The sequence below is a fragment of the Bison bison genome, unplaced genomic scaffold (assembly GCF_000754665.1).
Source record: "Bison bison bison isolate TAMUID 2011002044 unplaced genomic scaffold, Bison_UMD1.0 scf7180017864352, whole genome shotgun sequence".
NCBI classification, from domain to species: domain Eukaryota; kingdom Metazoa; phylum Chordata; class Mammalia; order Artiodactyla; family Bovidae; genus Bison; species Bison bison.
In genome coordinates, this window is record NW_011494924.1 from 5,855,564 (window position 1) to 5,871,338 (window position 15,775).

The following is a 15,775-nucleotide window of genomic DNA, read 5'->3' on the forward strand; positions in this document are numbered from 1 at the left end:
CTTTGGCCACCTCGATGCGAAGAGTTGACTCATTGGAAAAGACTGATGCTGGGAGGGATTGGGGGCAGGAGGAGAAGGGGAAAACAGAGGATGAGATGGCTGGATGGCATCACTGACTCGATGGATGTGAGTCTGAGTGAACTCCGGGAGTTGGTGATGGACAGGGAGGCCTGGCGTGCTGCGATTCACGGGGTTGAAGAGAGTCGGACACGACTGAGCGACTGAAATGGGCTGAACTGAAGGCACTTTAATAAATTGAGATTAATTTCACTAACTTGTAAAATTTGCTGAACATAAAATTGTTCAGGTAATGTCTGACTAAGTAGAAGGTGATCTGGAAGTCTTTTGTTAAGTATTTTTCAACTTGTAAAATTGCTGCCAGTATTTGAGAATGGGATACCTTTCCTCACTCTTATTGCCTTTGTGTAAAAACTTTCTGGTTCTACATTTATTCACAACATCAAGCTTTCCTGGCATTTTAGAAAAGTCTTTATTATTCATAACAACAGAGGGCAGGAGAGATACAGAAACTGAATAGTTAAAAATATATTTATATCTGGATTTGGGATCTAGTTCATTTGAATGAATGCATCCAGTGTTTTCGGATTCCCTGTAGGTCAGTGATAAAACTGTTCTGAGAAGAGCTAGGCAGCTATGAGCCCTGCTGCTTCATACCTGCTCCACATTCCCTCCATGTTGGACCAAAAAAACCAGACTTAAATTGTTTAGGTACCCTATTTTCTTTCTTAGCATGGTCTCTGTATTTATTCACTGCTGCCAAATGAACTACTCCAAATGCAGAACAGCGATCGCTTTGTAACATCTCCCATTTTTATGGGTCAGAGATTTGGGAAGGGTTTGGCTGGATGGTTCTTCTGTTCTGTGTGGTGTGGACTGGGATGGCTACACCAGAACACTTGCAGGCCGATGGGCTCTGGAGGGTCCAGGATGGCTTCACTCATGTCTGGCACCTTGGTGAAGATGGTTCTGAGGTTCACCTCACCTGGGCCCCACCACCTTTCCATATGGTCTCAGAGTCCTTCTCTCTCTGTCAGTAATCTCTCTAGCAGGATAGTTCAACTTCTTACACAGCAGCTTGGGGCTGCAGGAGATGGAGATAAAGCTGCCAAGCCTCTAAAGGCAAGATGAGACCTGGTGCCTATGTAGCATCATTTTTTTTACACTCTGTTGCTCGAATCAGTCAGAGGCCAGCCCAGATTCAGTCAATGGTAGACCTCATCTCCTGATGGTGCATGTGTCAGAGACATGCAGCCATTTTATCCATTCTAATTTTGATCAGAGCAGGTATTGGTAAACATAAAGCATGTGGAGAGCCACTGGACAGTATAGTAAGAACAGGATGGAGGGATGGAGGGTTAGAGTTGGCAGGGCTGAATGAGCAAGGCCCACTGTGGACCCTTTCCCTCCAGCAGCAGGAGATGGCTAATTCTGACTCACTCATGCTGACTCTCATCGCACCTGGGATGTTTCCTTCTCGCCTGTTTGCGTTTGTCCTTGCAACCTTGCTTTCTATCTTTTATAAATGCTACAGTTGCTGAGGTCCTGATTTTTCAATTTAATCTTAGATCTGCTGCTTCCTAATGACCTAATGATCAACACATTCCAAGGCATATGTAGTCTTATCTTATTTTCAACTCATTCTGATTTGTACACATTTCTTGCTCACCTTATTCTAGATTCTCTTCCTTGTTTTTATTATACATGTTGCAAATGTCTTCTGCTGTAATGAGGTGGTGTTAACCTATTTTATGCTGTCTTAATGATCAGATGTTTTATATTTTAGTGTAATCAAGCTCAATCTCAAGGAACAATTCCAGGAACACTAAAAGCAAAAAAGGAAAAAAATTTATAACTTTAAAAGAAAACAGAAGATCTAATATAATAATTAACTTATTTAGTATAAATTTATTTCTACAAATTTTCTTGGATTTTAATTACACAATATTATGTCAGAAAATAATGACGTCTTAGCTTCATCCTTTTTGTTTTACAGTTTTAAAAAAATTAATTAATTTATATTTCTTTTTAAAACATATATATTTTTAATTTAAATTTATTTATTTTAATTAGAGGCTAATTACTTTACAATATTGTATTGGTTTTGCCATACATCAACATGAATCCACCACAGGTGTACATGTGTAAAACATTTATTTTTAATTGAAGGATAATTGCTTGACAATATTGTGTTGGTTTCTGCCATACATCAACATGAATAAACCATAGATATAGATATGTCCTCTCCCTTTTGAACCTCCCTCCCACTTCCCACCCCATCCCACCCCTCTCTGTTGTCACAAAGCCCCAGTTTGAATTCCCTGAGTCATACAGCAAATTTTATTTTCTTATTAGTCTTGTAGTGTTAGGACCTCCTATACATATTTAATTATAATAAGTCATAGATATGGGTCATCTACCTTTTTTTCTGATTTTAAAGGGAATGTTTCTAACATTTCACATTTAGTGAGATGCTTATTATAAGTTTTAGGTAGATACCCATTGTCCAACTAAGAAATTTACTTTTATTCTCAGTTTGCCAAGAATTTTATCTTGAATAGCTGATCAATTTAAAGGGTTGTATTGTGCACTTCCTTTAATAAGTTATGACAAATTATACAGTGGGTTTCCTGCTGCTGCTAAGTCGCTTCAGTCGTGTCCGACTCTGTGTGACCCCATAGACAGCAGCCCACCAGGCTCCGCCATCCCTGGGATTCTCCAGGCAAGAACCCTGGAGTGGGTTGCCATTTCCTTCTCCAGTGCATGAAAGTGAAAAGTGAAAGTGAAGTCATTCAGTCATGTCCAACTCTTCGTGACCCCATGGACGGCAGCCCACCAGGCTCCTCCGTCCATGGGATATTCCAGGCAAGAGTACTGGAGTGGGGTGCCAGTGGGTTACCTAGTATTAAACAATTCTTGTGTTTCTGGGAGAAACACCACCTGCTCTTTATTTAATATGTGGCTGATTTATTTTGTTAAAGCTATGTGCTATTTTAGGTTTTTACATTCATGGATAAGACTGGATTCTAGGTTTCCTTTTTCTTTCAAGTTTGACTATGATGCTAAATACTTGCTTTTTTGTTTCTTTTCCTCTCTCTAAATGTTAAGAAGGATTGAAGGGTGGAGGAGAAAGGCTCAGGTGGAGCAGAGCTCAACAAACAGTGTCTTCAGCGTCTGGTTTCTCACCATCTCTGAGTTCAACCCAGTGTCTCCCTCTGTCTTAGTGTAGGAGCCTGTATGTATCTATTAAGCAAAAAGCAAAGTAGCTTTACTTTTTTGTCTACTTTATCTATCAATTACTGAGGGAGTTCTTTAAAACTAGTCCATGATATAATTAATATCTTTTTCGGGTTTACGTTTTGATTCTTTAAATTTTTTTTCCTGAGTCTTTATTATCAGGTGCATATCAGATTTGAGATGTCATATCTTCCTGGTGAGCTTTCATCTTCATATACTGACTCTGTGTCTCCCTAATAATGAATATTTACTTAAAGTCTACTTGTCAGCTATTACTATAGTTATTCTAGTCTTTGGTTCAGAGAAGGCAATGGCACCCCACTCCAGTACTCTTGCCTGGAAAATCCCATGGATGGAGGACCCTGGTAGGCTGCCGTCCATGGGGTCTCAAAGAGTCAGACACAACTGAGTGACTTCACTTTCACTTTTCACTTTCATGCATTGGAGAAGAAAATGGCAACCCACTCCAGTGTTCTTGCCTGGAGAATCCCAGGGATGGGGGAGCCTGGTGGGCTGCTGTCTATGGGGTCACACAGAGTTGGACACGACTGAAGTGACTTAGCAGCAGTCTTTGGTTAGTATTCTTCTCACATAGCTGTTTCCCCCATTTTCTGTGCTTTTTTAAGCTTAAATTTTGGGTGTGCTGTCTATAAGCAACTTCAGCTGAATGTATTTCTGTAAATGTAATCAGATCATCTTTGTTTTCTAAATTAATTAAGCCATATAGTAATTGACCTGAAAAACTACAGTCTCATTTCGTGTTTTCCACTTGTTCTTTTTTTCATGTACTGCTCCCCACTCACCTTCACTCCTGTATACATGTTTTCTTTCCTTATTTTTTGCATTAAGAATTTTTTCCCCTTAGCACTGTATTGAAAATGCTACACCCTATATTATTTTGGCAGCTTCTCTTAAATTTTAATCCTTAGGTTTGACTTCAAGGGGTGTTTTGTGTCTTGGGTTTAGGTGTGATTCTTTTTCTGTGCCTTTGATCCTGTTCATGTTGTGTTTTTCATAGCTTTTCTCTGCAACTCACTTCCGATATTTCGCATACTCTTTACTCTCTTGTCTGTATGCCTGGGCTCTGCTTCTTCCCACACTGCTTCTCATCACTGCTTAGCTCAGCTGCAGGGCCTGGGGTTTCCAGGCAGCCAGCACTTCTCCTGCTGCCTGGGCCACTCTTTGATCTTTGCCCTTTCCAGTTCAGTGAAGAGATTATTAAGCTCTGGGGAGCATCCTGAAACCATTCTACTTAACACTCTTTTCAACACCTTTCTCTTTTCCTGTTATACTGAAGTTTCATCTGAATGGGTTTTGAAAAGAAAAAACAAAACCTGCGGACTAGTTGAGTTCACAATGAAGCCTGATTCCATAGCAATAGAAGCCATAGAAGAACACCATTTTTTGATCTTTAATATCAGTCATTAATAAAAAAATTAGCATTTGATTAAATCTAATTGTTTATATAGCTAAGCAGTTTTTATGTGTCTTACATTCATAAAGCATTCCCATATCCCCCTGAAAGTATGTTCAGCAGATACTTAACCCAGACTACGGAAACAAAGAAACAGACAACAAGAGAACTAAATTTTGATCCTTGCCTTCTCAGTAGCTAACTTAGTGAGCTTTGGCAAATCACTTCACCCCTGTGAACTTTGAATTCTGTGGCCTGAGGTTCTTCATCTGTAAAATGTAGCAGGGTGTGCTCGTTATCTGTTGCTGTGGAAGAAATTATCTCCAAAATGATGGCTTGGCACAGCAAACATTATTTCCTCACAGTTTCTATGGTCAGAAATCTGGCCTCTGTGTATCTGGGTGCTCTTGGCCAACAGGCTTCTGACAGACTGTGGTCAAGGTGTCTGCTGGGATGGAGGGATGATCCTTTTCAAGGGAGAGTGTTGTGATTACTGTAATTATTAGCAGAATTCAGCCGCTCAAGGATGGTTTGGCTGAGGGCCTGAGTTCCTTGCTGGGTGTGGGCCACAGACCTCTCTCGGTTCCTCACCATGTGGGTCACTCTGCAGTCCAGCACCTCACTTCTCCCAAAGTGAGGGCTCCAACAGAACAAGGGAAAGACAGGGAGTAAGACAGGAGACATTCTGTAATCTGATCTTGGAAGCTACAACCTATTATTTTTGCTATAATATTTCAAGAGGAGCACTTTCTTTGCATTTTGTTGTATTTAATTTGACTGCTTCTTCCAGATTAGTTGATATGAGAAAGCAATTGTCTTCATTTTAGTTATCCATGTGCATGCAGGCTGAGTCGCTTCAGTCATGTCCTATCTTTGTGACCCTATGGACTGTAGCCTGCCAGGCTCCTCTGTTCATGGGATTTTCCAGGCAAGAATACTGGAGTGTGTTGCCATTTCCTTCTCCAGGGGATCTTCCCCACCCAGGGATCAAAGTCACATCTCTCATGTTTCTTCTGTTGGCAGGAGGGCTCTTTACCACTAGTGCCACCTGGGTAGCCTGTAGTATCCATGTGATTGAGTCTTAATTATAGTTAAAGGCATGCAACTTTTTAAAATAAGAATTAGAATCTATTTGGGTTTCATGGAACAGTTGCTTTCTGCCTTGGGATGAACTGAGAGACTATATATAAAAATGTATATATATATTTATGAATATACATAATATATATGCATATATGTCACCTATACTAAATACACAGATATATAATATACACATTTAAAAGTCAAAGCAAATTTACTTTGATTTCAAAGCTTCTGAATAAAGTTAATTGCAAAGTCCTTTTTTAAAAAGCCAAAACCAAAATTAATGAAGCTGTTATTTGTTATTTGTTATTTTGGCTTACTGGTGATATAACTATACTGTAGTTTAGAATCATTAAATAAATTTATCAGGTTTATTCTGATGAGAGGTATAGAATGCACTGCAATCATATAGTGTTATAGGATAACAATAACAAAGAAAGATGTTAGCCAGAAAAATGAGTTTTGAGGGCAAACACTGCTTTGACTGGGCTGTGGCACGATTCCTCTGACTATCAGGTTACTTATTTGTAAAACAAGGTTCATGAGACCACAAGCTCCAATCACATTTATCAATGAATGGAGTTACTCTGTCTGATCTCTTATTTCAGGCTACCTGTGACCAGCGTGGCTGTTGCTGGAGTCCTCAGGGAACCATAAGTATGCCCTGGTGCTACTATTCTAAAAGTCATGGCTATCAAGTAGGGGGCGACCTCGTGAACACAAATGCAGGTAAGCCGAACTGTGCCCTGAAGAAGGAACTACAGGTCCTCTGGAGGGTGGCTCTATACACTGCAGGAGAGAGCTGTAGCAGTAGGCAGGGTGTTGCTCTGTGCAGCCACAGGGCCTGTGATAGGATGGGCACTGCCCTTAAGCATGGACTGGAATCTATTTTGGCATCAAGGGAAAAGATCACTCTCTGTCTTAAGAGTTGGGAGACATGTCCTGTTCCTGTCTTTGTCCTTATGTGTGTGCGAGTGCACTCAGTTGGGTCCAACTCCTTGTGGCCCCTTGGATTGTAGCCCACCAGACTCCTCTGTCCATGGGATTTTTCAGGCAAGAATACTGGAGTGGGTTGCCATTTCCTTATGTAACCTTGTCCATACATTGTGATCTCTTTGTTCCCCAAGTTTCTAACTTTTAAAGAGAGAGTTTTGGACTCAGTCACCTCTGAGACTACCAACAGCTCTAATATAATGCAATTTTAGTGATATGGAAACAATTCCAATTTTATCAGCATTTTATTAAAGTTAGCTAGTTAGTGTCACTGTTCATGGACTAAACATCCCCCCTTCTTTTCTCCCATCATAAAATACAGCCATAATAATGAAGATTCTGGGGGTAACAGAAGTTGACCACTTGGGGGAGGCTCTTAGCATAAAGGAAGAGGCATGCTCTTCCTCCAGGGCCTCTTGGCCCGATGGACTTTTCTAAGAAGGTCTGGACTCTCATCTGGTGTGTCACCTAACTAAGGAGATGGCATTAGTGCCTACGATCACCTGTGATGTAACATGAAGACAACAGGGAGGGAATAATGGATATGAACGCATTGAGGACTGAGAGTGTAAAGGGTATAGGAGTGACTGGTGGGCTGATGGAAGGAGAAGGATGTTTCTGTTCAGATTTTGGAGAAGAGAGGCATAGCTTTTGAATAAGGTAATAGCAATACCTAGCTTCAGAATCTGGTCCAATGTAGTATGTGTGTATGATGAGGTCCACATCTGTGTCTCCTCTTCTGATGGGAAGTAAAGGCTTTTCGCCAGCCTCTTTGACACAAAGCTTACTTGTATGTGGCTGTTGTTTGTGAATTTACACAGCTGGCTCTGAAAACTCTCTTCCTTTTCATGTTAGGATTCACAGCCCAGCTGAAAAGGTTGTCTTCACCTCTGTTTGGAAATGATGTCAACAATGTCCTTCTCACAGCAGAATACCAGACATCTAACCGTTTCCATTTTAAGGTTGTAGTTTATTTATATTTTTCATATTATTTTCTATTACAGTTTATTACAAGATATTGAATATAGTTTCCTGTGCTTTACAGTAGGACCTTGTTCTTAAATATTTATGCTATATATTATAGTTTTGTTATGTATCATATATATGTTAATATATGTTATGTATTATAGATTTCATTTGTTAATCCCCAATTCCTAGTTTATCCCTCCTCAACCCCCTTTCCCATTTGGTAACCATAAGTTTGTTTTCTATGTCTTTGTGTCTTTTTCTTTTGTAAATACATTCATTTGTGTCATATTTTAGGTTCCACATATAAGTGGTATCACATGATACCTGCTTATTTAGAAAAAATTTTGAGAGGTTCTTGTTCCCTTCCTGAGGACTGCAGTTACTACAAAAGAGAAAAATTTGCTAGTAGAGTATTTTTCTCTACTGTCATTTTCTTACTTAGCACCTGTATGTTGAAGGTACCTATTGCCTTCCTTCAGTGTGATAAGTTCCCAGATATGTATTATAGGGTTCACTGGTGAGTTTTGGCTTTCATGAATTTTCCCTCGATACCCCATGTGAAATGTGGTAGGGAGGGGAAGAAAAGAATGATCACAGCTTTGAAAATTCTAGAGATAAGTCATGTCTGCAGACTTACAGTGTGTGTTTCTACCTAAAAACTAACTGACGTCCAAGGGTTAAACATCTGAAATGGGTGATATAATTTCAGATTAGAATGTCATCTGCTGCCCAGATTCCAGTGGCAAGAGCATAGGTGTTGGGAAGCATGGTGTTGGTAGGCATGCTTCTGTTTTAGAGAAAGTAGAGATGTTTTCATTTTGACTTTTTTTTGCTAACCTCTCTGGACAGTTAACTGACCAAAACCAGAACAGATACGAAGTGCCCCATGAACATGTGCAACCCTTCACAGGAAATGCTGCCTCTTCCTTGACGTATAAAGTTGAGGTCTCCAAACAGCCATTTGGCATCAAAGTGATCAGAACGAGCAACAATCGTGTTCTGTAAGTTTTGGAAACTTACCTAGAGAGCTGAGTCTGAAGGTTATGGAGGAGGGAGGTTTGTAAACATGAAAAAGAATGCCTTTCTATAATATTCTAGAAGGCTGTAAGCTCATTGATGGTGAATAGACTCTCCACCTTCAAATGCATATTTTTCACTGCCTTTCTGCCTCTTTCTTTCTTCCTACTCCACTATTTCTCTTTCTCCCCCTCCCTTCTCCTCTTCCTCCTCTGTTATTACTAAGCATTTATTAAAGGCCAGGCACTGGGCTGTGTCCTTTTTCTTTTTCTTCCTTCCATTAGGTCATTTTTCCTCTTTATTGTCCCTTTTTTTCCTTCCATCTTTCTAACACCTATGCACCAGTAGCTGTCTGTGGAGCATCTACTATAATGTAAGAGTAATCTGATCACATAATAGAGTATTAGGGGGACAAATCTAAGAAATGTGCCAAATGATACCTGATCTCTTTCTTGTTATCCATTGGAAAATATCACAGGAGGGCAAATGGAGCCAATTAAACAGGGAGCATTCAGTCTTTGAAGGCTTCCCAGGTGGCATTAGTGGTAAATAATCCAATGCAGGAGATCCAATCCAGTCTCCAATGCAGGAGATCCCTGGGTCCCATCCCTGGGTTGGGAAGATCTCCTAGGGAAGGAAATGGCACCCCACTCCAGTATTCTTGCTTGGACAATCCCATGGGCAGAGGAGCCTGGTGGATTACAGTCCATGGTGTCACAAAGAGGTGGACTCAGCAGAGTGACTGAGCACAGCCCAGCACAGCACACTGAGTCTTTGAGCCATAAGAACAATTTTCTAAGCAGCTGCATTCTCACCACACTACTTGCCCACCTGTCCCATGTTTTCTACCTTTGTCCAGGTTTGACTCCAGCATCGGGCCCCTGCTGTTTGCTCACCAGTTCCTGCAGCTCTCCATCCGACTGCCTAGTGCCAACGTGTATGGGCTGGGAGAACACGTGCACCAGCAGTACCGGCATGACATGAACTGGAAGACCTGGCCCATATTTGCCAGGGACACAACCCCCAATGGGGTAAGCTTTCAGATGGGTCCCCCTTCACTAAATATCATAGCCTCTTCATGAAGGTCACTCCTAGCAGTACAGTTTGGTTCAGTCGCTCAGTTGTGTCTGTCTCTTTGCAACTCCATAGACTGCATCACACCAGGCTTCCCTGTCCATCACCAACTCCCGGAGCTTGCGCAAACTCATTTCCATTGAGTCAGTGATGCCATCCAACCATCTCATCCTGTGTCGTCCCCTTCTCTTCCTGCCTTCAATCTTTTCCAGCACCAGGGTCTTTTCAAATGAGTCAGTTTTTCACTTCAGGTTCAGCATTAGTCCTTCCAATGAATATTCAGGTTTGATTTCCTTTAGGATGGACAGGTTGGATCTCCTTGCAGTCCAAGGGACTCTTGAGAGTCTTCTCCAACACCACAGTTCAAAAACATCAATTCTTTGGTGCTCAGCTTTCTTTATGGTCCAACTCTCACATCCATACATGACTACTGGAAAAACCATAGCTTTGATTAGATGGACCTTTGTCAGCAAAATAATGTCTCTGCTTTTTAACATGCTGTCTAGTTTGGTCTTAGCTTTTCTTCCAAGAAGCAAGCGTCTTTTAATTTCATGGTTGCAGTCACCATCTGCAGTGATTTTGGAGCCCCCCAAAATAAAATCTGTCACTGTTTCCATTGTTTCCCCATCTATTAGTCATGAAGAGATGTACGTGCAGTACACTATAATGGTTAGGAACAAGCTGCTAGGGTGAGGCTACCGGGTCTGAATTCTGGCACTGCTACTCACCAGTAGCAGAAGAGGGCGACAGAGGATGAGATGGCTGGATGGCATAACCGATTCAATGCACATGAACTTGGGCAAACTCCAGGAGATGGTGAGGGACAGGAGGCCTGATGTGCTGCAGTCCATGGGGTCACAAAGAGTTAGACGTGATTTGGTGGCTGAACAATAACAACAGCACTCACCAGTTACATGGTTCTGGGCAGGTTTCTCCTCTGTATCTTTAGTTCCCCATTCATAAAATGGGGGTAGTATACTTACTTTATAGGGTTGTGATGGTGATTAGATGAACAGATACATATAGAGTCTCTATAATAGTGTCTGCCACATAGTGCTCAATAAATACCAACTACTTTTATTTTATTTTCCTTTTGAACTAACTAGTTGTGGGAAAAACCAATATTGGTTCTGCACAATATGTTGATTCTGATCACCACATTTTAGGTTGACCTTTACAAATCACCAACTTACCATATTTGTCAGCAAAATAGGATAAAATATCAACTAAAATTCTGTATTAATCATTCGTTCCTTGAAGAATGTTTGGGGGCAGTGAGAGAATAGAATGAATAAAGTTTCACTGTTGTTATTATTTTATTTTTTTTCTGTTTTGTTTTTACTGCTAAAATTCAAACTAGAGCTATTTTCTAGACTCAGCAATACTACATTCAGGTTTTGTTCAGCAACTTTCCTGATTAAGCAGAACTAGTGACTGGATGGAAGGAAATTAGAGGAATAATTTATTAAATGACTTTTAAAAATACATTATCTCTATTTACCAAAAGAACTCCAAAAAATAATTTAATTACTCCATCTAACAGATAAAGAAACTGAGGTTTAGAGAAGCCAGATAAATAGCACAATGTTAAAAAAATAAATAAATAAAACCAAAAACCCAAACAAGAGCTTGCCTAGTAGCTCAGTGGTAAAGAATCTGCCTGCCAATGCAGGAGATGTGGATTGGATCCCTGAATCAGGAAGATCCCCTGGAGAAGGAAATGACTACCCACTCCAGTATTCTTGCCTGGGAAATCCCATGGACAGAGGAACCCGGCGGGCTACAGTCCATGGGGTAGCAAAAGAATCAGACACGACTGAGCGACTAAATAACAAACACAACAACAAAAAATAGTTGTAAGGAACAGAGATAAGATCTAACCCCTGGCCCATGCTCCTTACCATACCACATCCTATCAGAAAAACAGGACAGGTGTTGATTCAGAGCAGGTCATCTGGGATATGGCTGCTGATGCTTGTTTAATAAGGAGCCTAGGATCCTTGCTGCTTCAAGTATGCAGCACAGGAAACACCACATGAGAAATTTGGGCTCTCAGCTCTCTCTTCTAACTACTAAATTAGAACCCACACTTAAATTAAGTCCCTTTGGAATTTTTATGCACACCAAATTTTGAGACGTACTGGCCCAGAGCAGTGATTCTCAAACATGATTACATTTTGGAAACACCCTGGGAAATTCAACAAACTATAGCTGCCAGCTTCTGTCTCCAGAGGCTCTGTTTCAATTGAGGTGGAATGTGGCCCAGGTTGAGAACTACTGTTCCCAAGTCTAGAAGCCCAGCTCAAGTTCTAATGTTTACTCTTGTAAAGACTAGAAGACCAGATATCTTAAATAGATCTCCATCTAGTTGCAAATGAAATGGTGCCTGATTTGTATACGACAGAGGATGAGATGGTTGGATGGCATCACCGACTCAATGGACATGAGTTTGGGTAAACTCCAGGAGTTGATGATGGATAGGAAGGCCTGGCATGCTGCAGTCCATGGGGTCACAAAGAGTTGGACACGACTGAGCAACTGAACTGGACTGAACTGATTTATATTAGGACTTGATAGAGTTTTTGCAGGTGGGGTTAGGTCAAACCTCTTTGAGTCAAGGTCAAGCCTGTTTGAGGGGAGAGCTGCTTTTTTAAAAAAAATTATTGGAGTATAGTTGATTTACAATGTTGTGTTAGTTTCTGGTGTACAGAAAAGTGATTCAATTATGCATATACATATATTCATTCTTTTTCATATAGATTATCATAAAATATTGAGTAGATTCCCTGTAGATCCTTTTTGGTCATCTATATTATAGATAGTAATGTGTGTATGTTTATCTCAAGCTTCTGATTTATCCCTCTCCACCCCGCCAAGTTTCCCCTTCGTGGCACCTCACTCCAGTACTCTTGCCTAGAAAATCCCGTGGATGGAGGAGCCTGGTGGGCTACAGTCCATGGGGTCGCTAAGAGTTGGGCAGGACTCAGCGACTTCACTTTCACTTTTCACTTTCCTGCATTGGAGAAGGCAATGGCAACCCACTCCAGTGTTCTTGCCTGGAGAATCCCAGGGATGGGGGAGCCTCGTGGGCTGCCATCTATGGGGTCGCACAGAGTCGGACATGACTGAATTGACTTAGCAGCAGCAGCAGCAGCAGCAACCATAAGTTTGTTTTTGATACCTATAAAGAAGAGCTGTTATGAACTACAGTTTCAAAACTTCTGTTCTCCTACATCTTAACACATCATAAGTTCTCACAGCCAACTCATTGTATAAGAAAATACTAATTCATTTGATTAACATCAACCAAATATAGACCTTGTATTAGAAATCTGTGTCTTCTTTGACCACAAGTTCTTTTGTCCATTTCTTGCATGATTAATACTGATTTCCTAAGCTATTTCTGGCCACGTGGGGCTTATTTGTAAATTTTTTATTTTAAATTGTCTTTCTGCAGGATGGAACTAACTTGTATGGTGCACAGACGTTCTTCCTATGCCTTGAAGATGCTAGCGGATTGTCCTTTGGAGTGTTTCTGCTGAACAGCAATGCCATGGGGTAAAAGACTAAAGGAATATTCATGAAAAGACTACTCAAGAATGACTTTCAGTCCCTTTCTGACAGCATCATGATAAAGGAATGGTGCCCTTTAGGGTTTCATATGTTCTCTGATTGTATCATCCCTATTTCATTACTTGTTGACCCATGGTGGCCATGAGTTAAGTGTCCTCTCATAGCTTATGGTTTTCTTCAGTCTGTTTGCTCTGTTGGAAAATTTTCTATTTTTGAGTTAAAACAGCTAACCTTCCCTATAATCTATTCTGAGGCAGTTTCTACCAATTTATTTTTCTCCTTCCTCAGACATCCATCCAGTACAGGGGTTAATAATCAGCTTTGGTAAAAAACAGGTAATTCTTCTAGTGTGCGCATGCTCTGTGTCTGACTGTTTGTGACCCCATAACTGTAGCCCACCAGGCTTATTCATCCATGGGATTTTCCAGGCAAGAATATTGGAGTGGGTTGCCATTACCTATTCCAGGGTATCTTCCCACCTCATGGATCAAACCTGCATGTCTTGCATGTCCTGCATTGCAGCTGAATTCTTTAACACTGAACCACCTGGGAAGTCCAATTGTTCTAATAGCTGAGCCTAACCAAGGAGATACAACTGAGCAGTGAATATTGCATTGAGACACCAAGGATAGCAAGGTAAAGTAGGGTGAGTGTTGAAGGCTATGTAGAATATTTTCAGACTGTTTAAGATCTCATGGTAATATAGGATTCCAGAAAGTAGCTCACTCCCTTATCTTTGAAGGTTTTAGACCAGATCAATGATTCCTAACTATTTTCCTACTTGCACCATCACATATAATCCCAGGGCAATGATTCAATCACTGTAGGGGAAGAGCAGTTGTGTCAGAATCCCAGAATTGATAATCAGCATAGGATACTGATCCCCACCGTCTTCTCGACTGAGATTCAGTGGACTAGATCAGGGCCACTCAAAGTGTGGTTCGTGGAAGGTTCACAGACTGTTTCAGGTCTACAGTAAGATAAATATAGAAACTGAAAGTAAGCATTGCTATAGCATCCAAGTGCATGCACGAACCTTTTTTCTAGTGTTTCATTTTTGTGTTATTTTACAAAAGCATCAGTTTGCAAAGAATCAGAAATTTGAAAAATTAGGCTCTGATTTTTGTTTTTTACCAGACTGAGAATAACTAGAGTGATACAAGATGATTCTAAGATACTTAATTGAATCTTAGATGATTCTAAGCTACGTGATAGTCAAAGAATAGACTGAGGTAATGCAAATGCAGTTTCCGGTGGCTGAAAGGAACCAGAAAACAAGTTGAGTAGACTTAGAGTATCTAGGATCCTGTGACCTTTCCCTCTAAGCCTGATCAGACCGATTTTTAAGAATTTATTCCTTTTTAATTGGAGGATAATTGCTTTACAATGTTGTGTTTGTTTCTGCCATACATCAACATGAATCAGCCATAGGTGTACATATGTCCCCACCCCCTTGAACCTCTCTTCCACCGCCCACTCCATCCCTCCCCTCTAAGTAGCCACAGAGCACCAGGTTGAGCTCCCTGCATCGTACAGCAAACTCCCACTAGCTATCTATTTCACCTGTGGTAATGTATATATTTCAGTGCTACTCTATTCATCCACCCTGTCCTCCCACTGTGTCTGTGAGTCTGTTCTCTCTGTCTGCATCTCCATTGCTCCATTCCACACAGGTTCATCGGTACCATCTTTCTAGATTCCACATGTATGTGTTAATATATGATATTTGCTTTTCCTCTTTCTGACTTCATTCTGTACAATAGGCTCTAGGTTCACCCACCTCATTAGAACTGACTCAAGTACATTCCTTTTTATGGCTGGTAATATTCCAATGGAATATTACTGAGATGGTTGGATGGAATCACCGATTCAATGGACATGAACTTGGGCAAACTCTAGGTGAGAGAGAGGGAAGCCTGGTGTGCTACTGTCCATGGGGTCATGAAGAGTCAGACATGACTTGGTGACTGAGCAACAACAGCAGCAGCAACAACAATATGTACCACAACTTCTTTATCCATTCATCTGTCAGTCGACATCCAGGTTGTGTCCATGTACTACCGCACAATTGCACTCATCTCACATGCTAGTAAAGTAATGCTCAAAATTCTCCAAGCCAGGCTTCAGCAATACGTGAACCGTGAACTTCCAGATGTTCAAACTGGTTTTAGAAAAGGCAGAGGAACCAGAGATCAAATTGCCAACATCCACTGGATCATCAAAAAAGAAAGAGAGTTCCAGAAAAACATCTATTTCTGCTTTATTGACTATGCCAAAGCCTTTGACTGTGTGGATCACAATCAACTGTGGAAAATTCTGAAAGAGATGGGAATACCAGACCACCTGACCTGCCTCTTGAGAAATCTGTATGTAGGTCAGGAAGCAACAGTTAGAACT

The 15,775-nt window shown here is 40.8% G+C and overlaps 1 protein-coding gene across 3 annotated transcripts in view; it reads left to right on the forward strand.

Moving 5' to 3' along the window:
• The window catches only part of MGAM (maltase-glucoamylase (alpha-glucosidase)), a 102,467-nt gene that overhangs the window by 19,212 nt on the left and 67,480 nt on the right, over nucleotides 1–15,775 (forward strand). For all 3 annotated transcript variants that reach the window (XM_010854982.1, XM_010854981.1, XM_010854983.1), the window contains 5 exons: nucleotides 6,361–6,481; nucleotides 7,601–7,707; nucleotides 8,564–8,715; nucleotides 9,591–9,762; nucleotides 13,263–13,362. In XM_010854982.1, coding sequence (XP_010853284.1) covers nucleotides 6,361–6,481; nucleotides 7,601–7,707; nucleotides 8,564–8,715; nucleotides 9,591–9,762; nucleotides 13,263–13,362 — 652 coding nt within the window. The remainder of the gene's footprint in view (nucleotides 1–6,360; nucleotides 6,482–7,600; nucleotides 7,708–8,563; nucleotides 8,716–9,590; nucleotides 9,763–13,262; nucleotides 13,363–15,775) is intronic.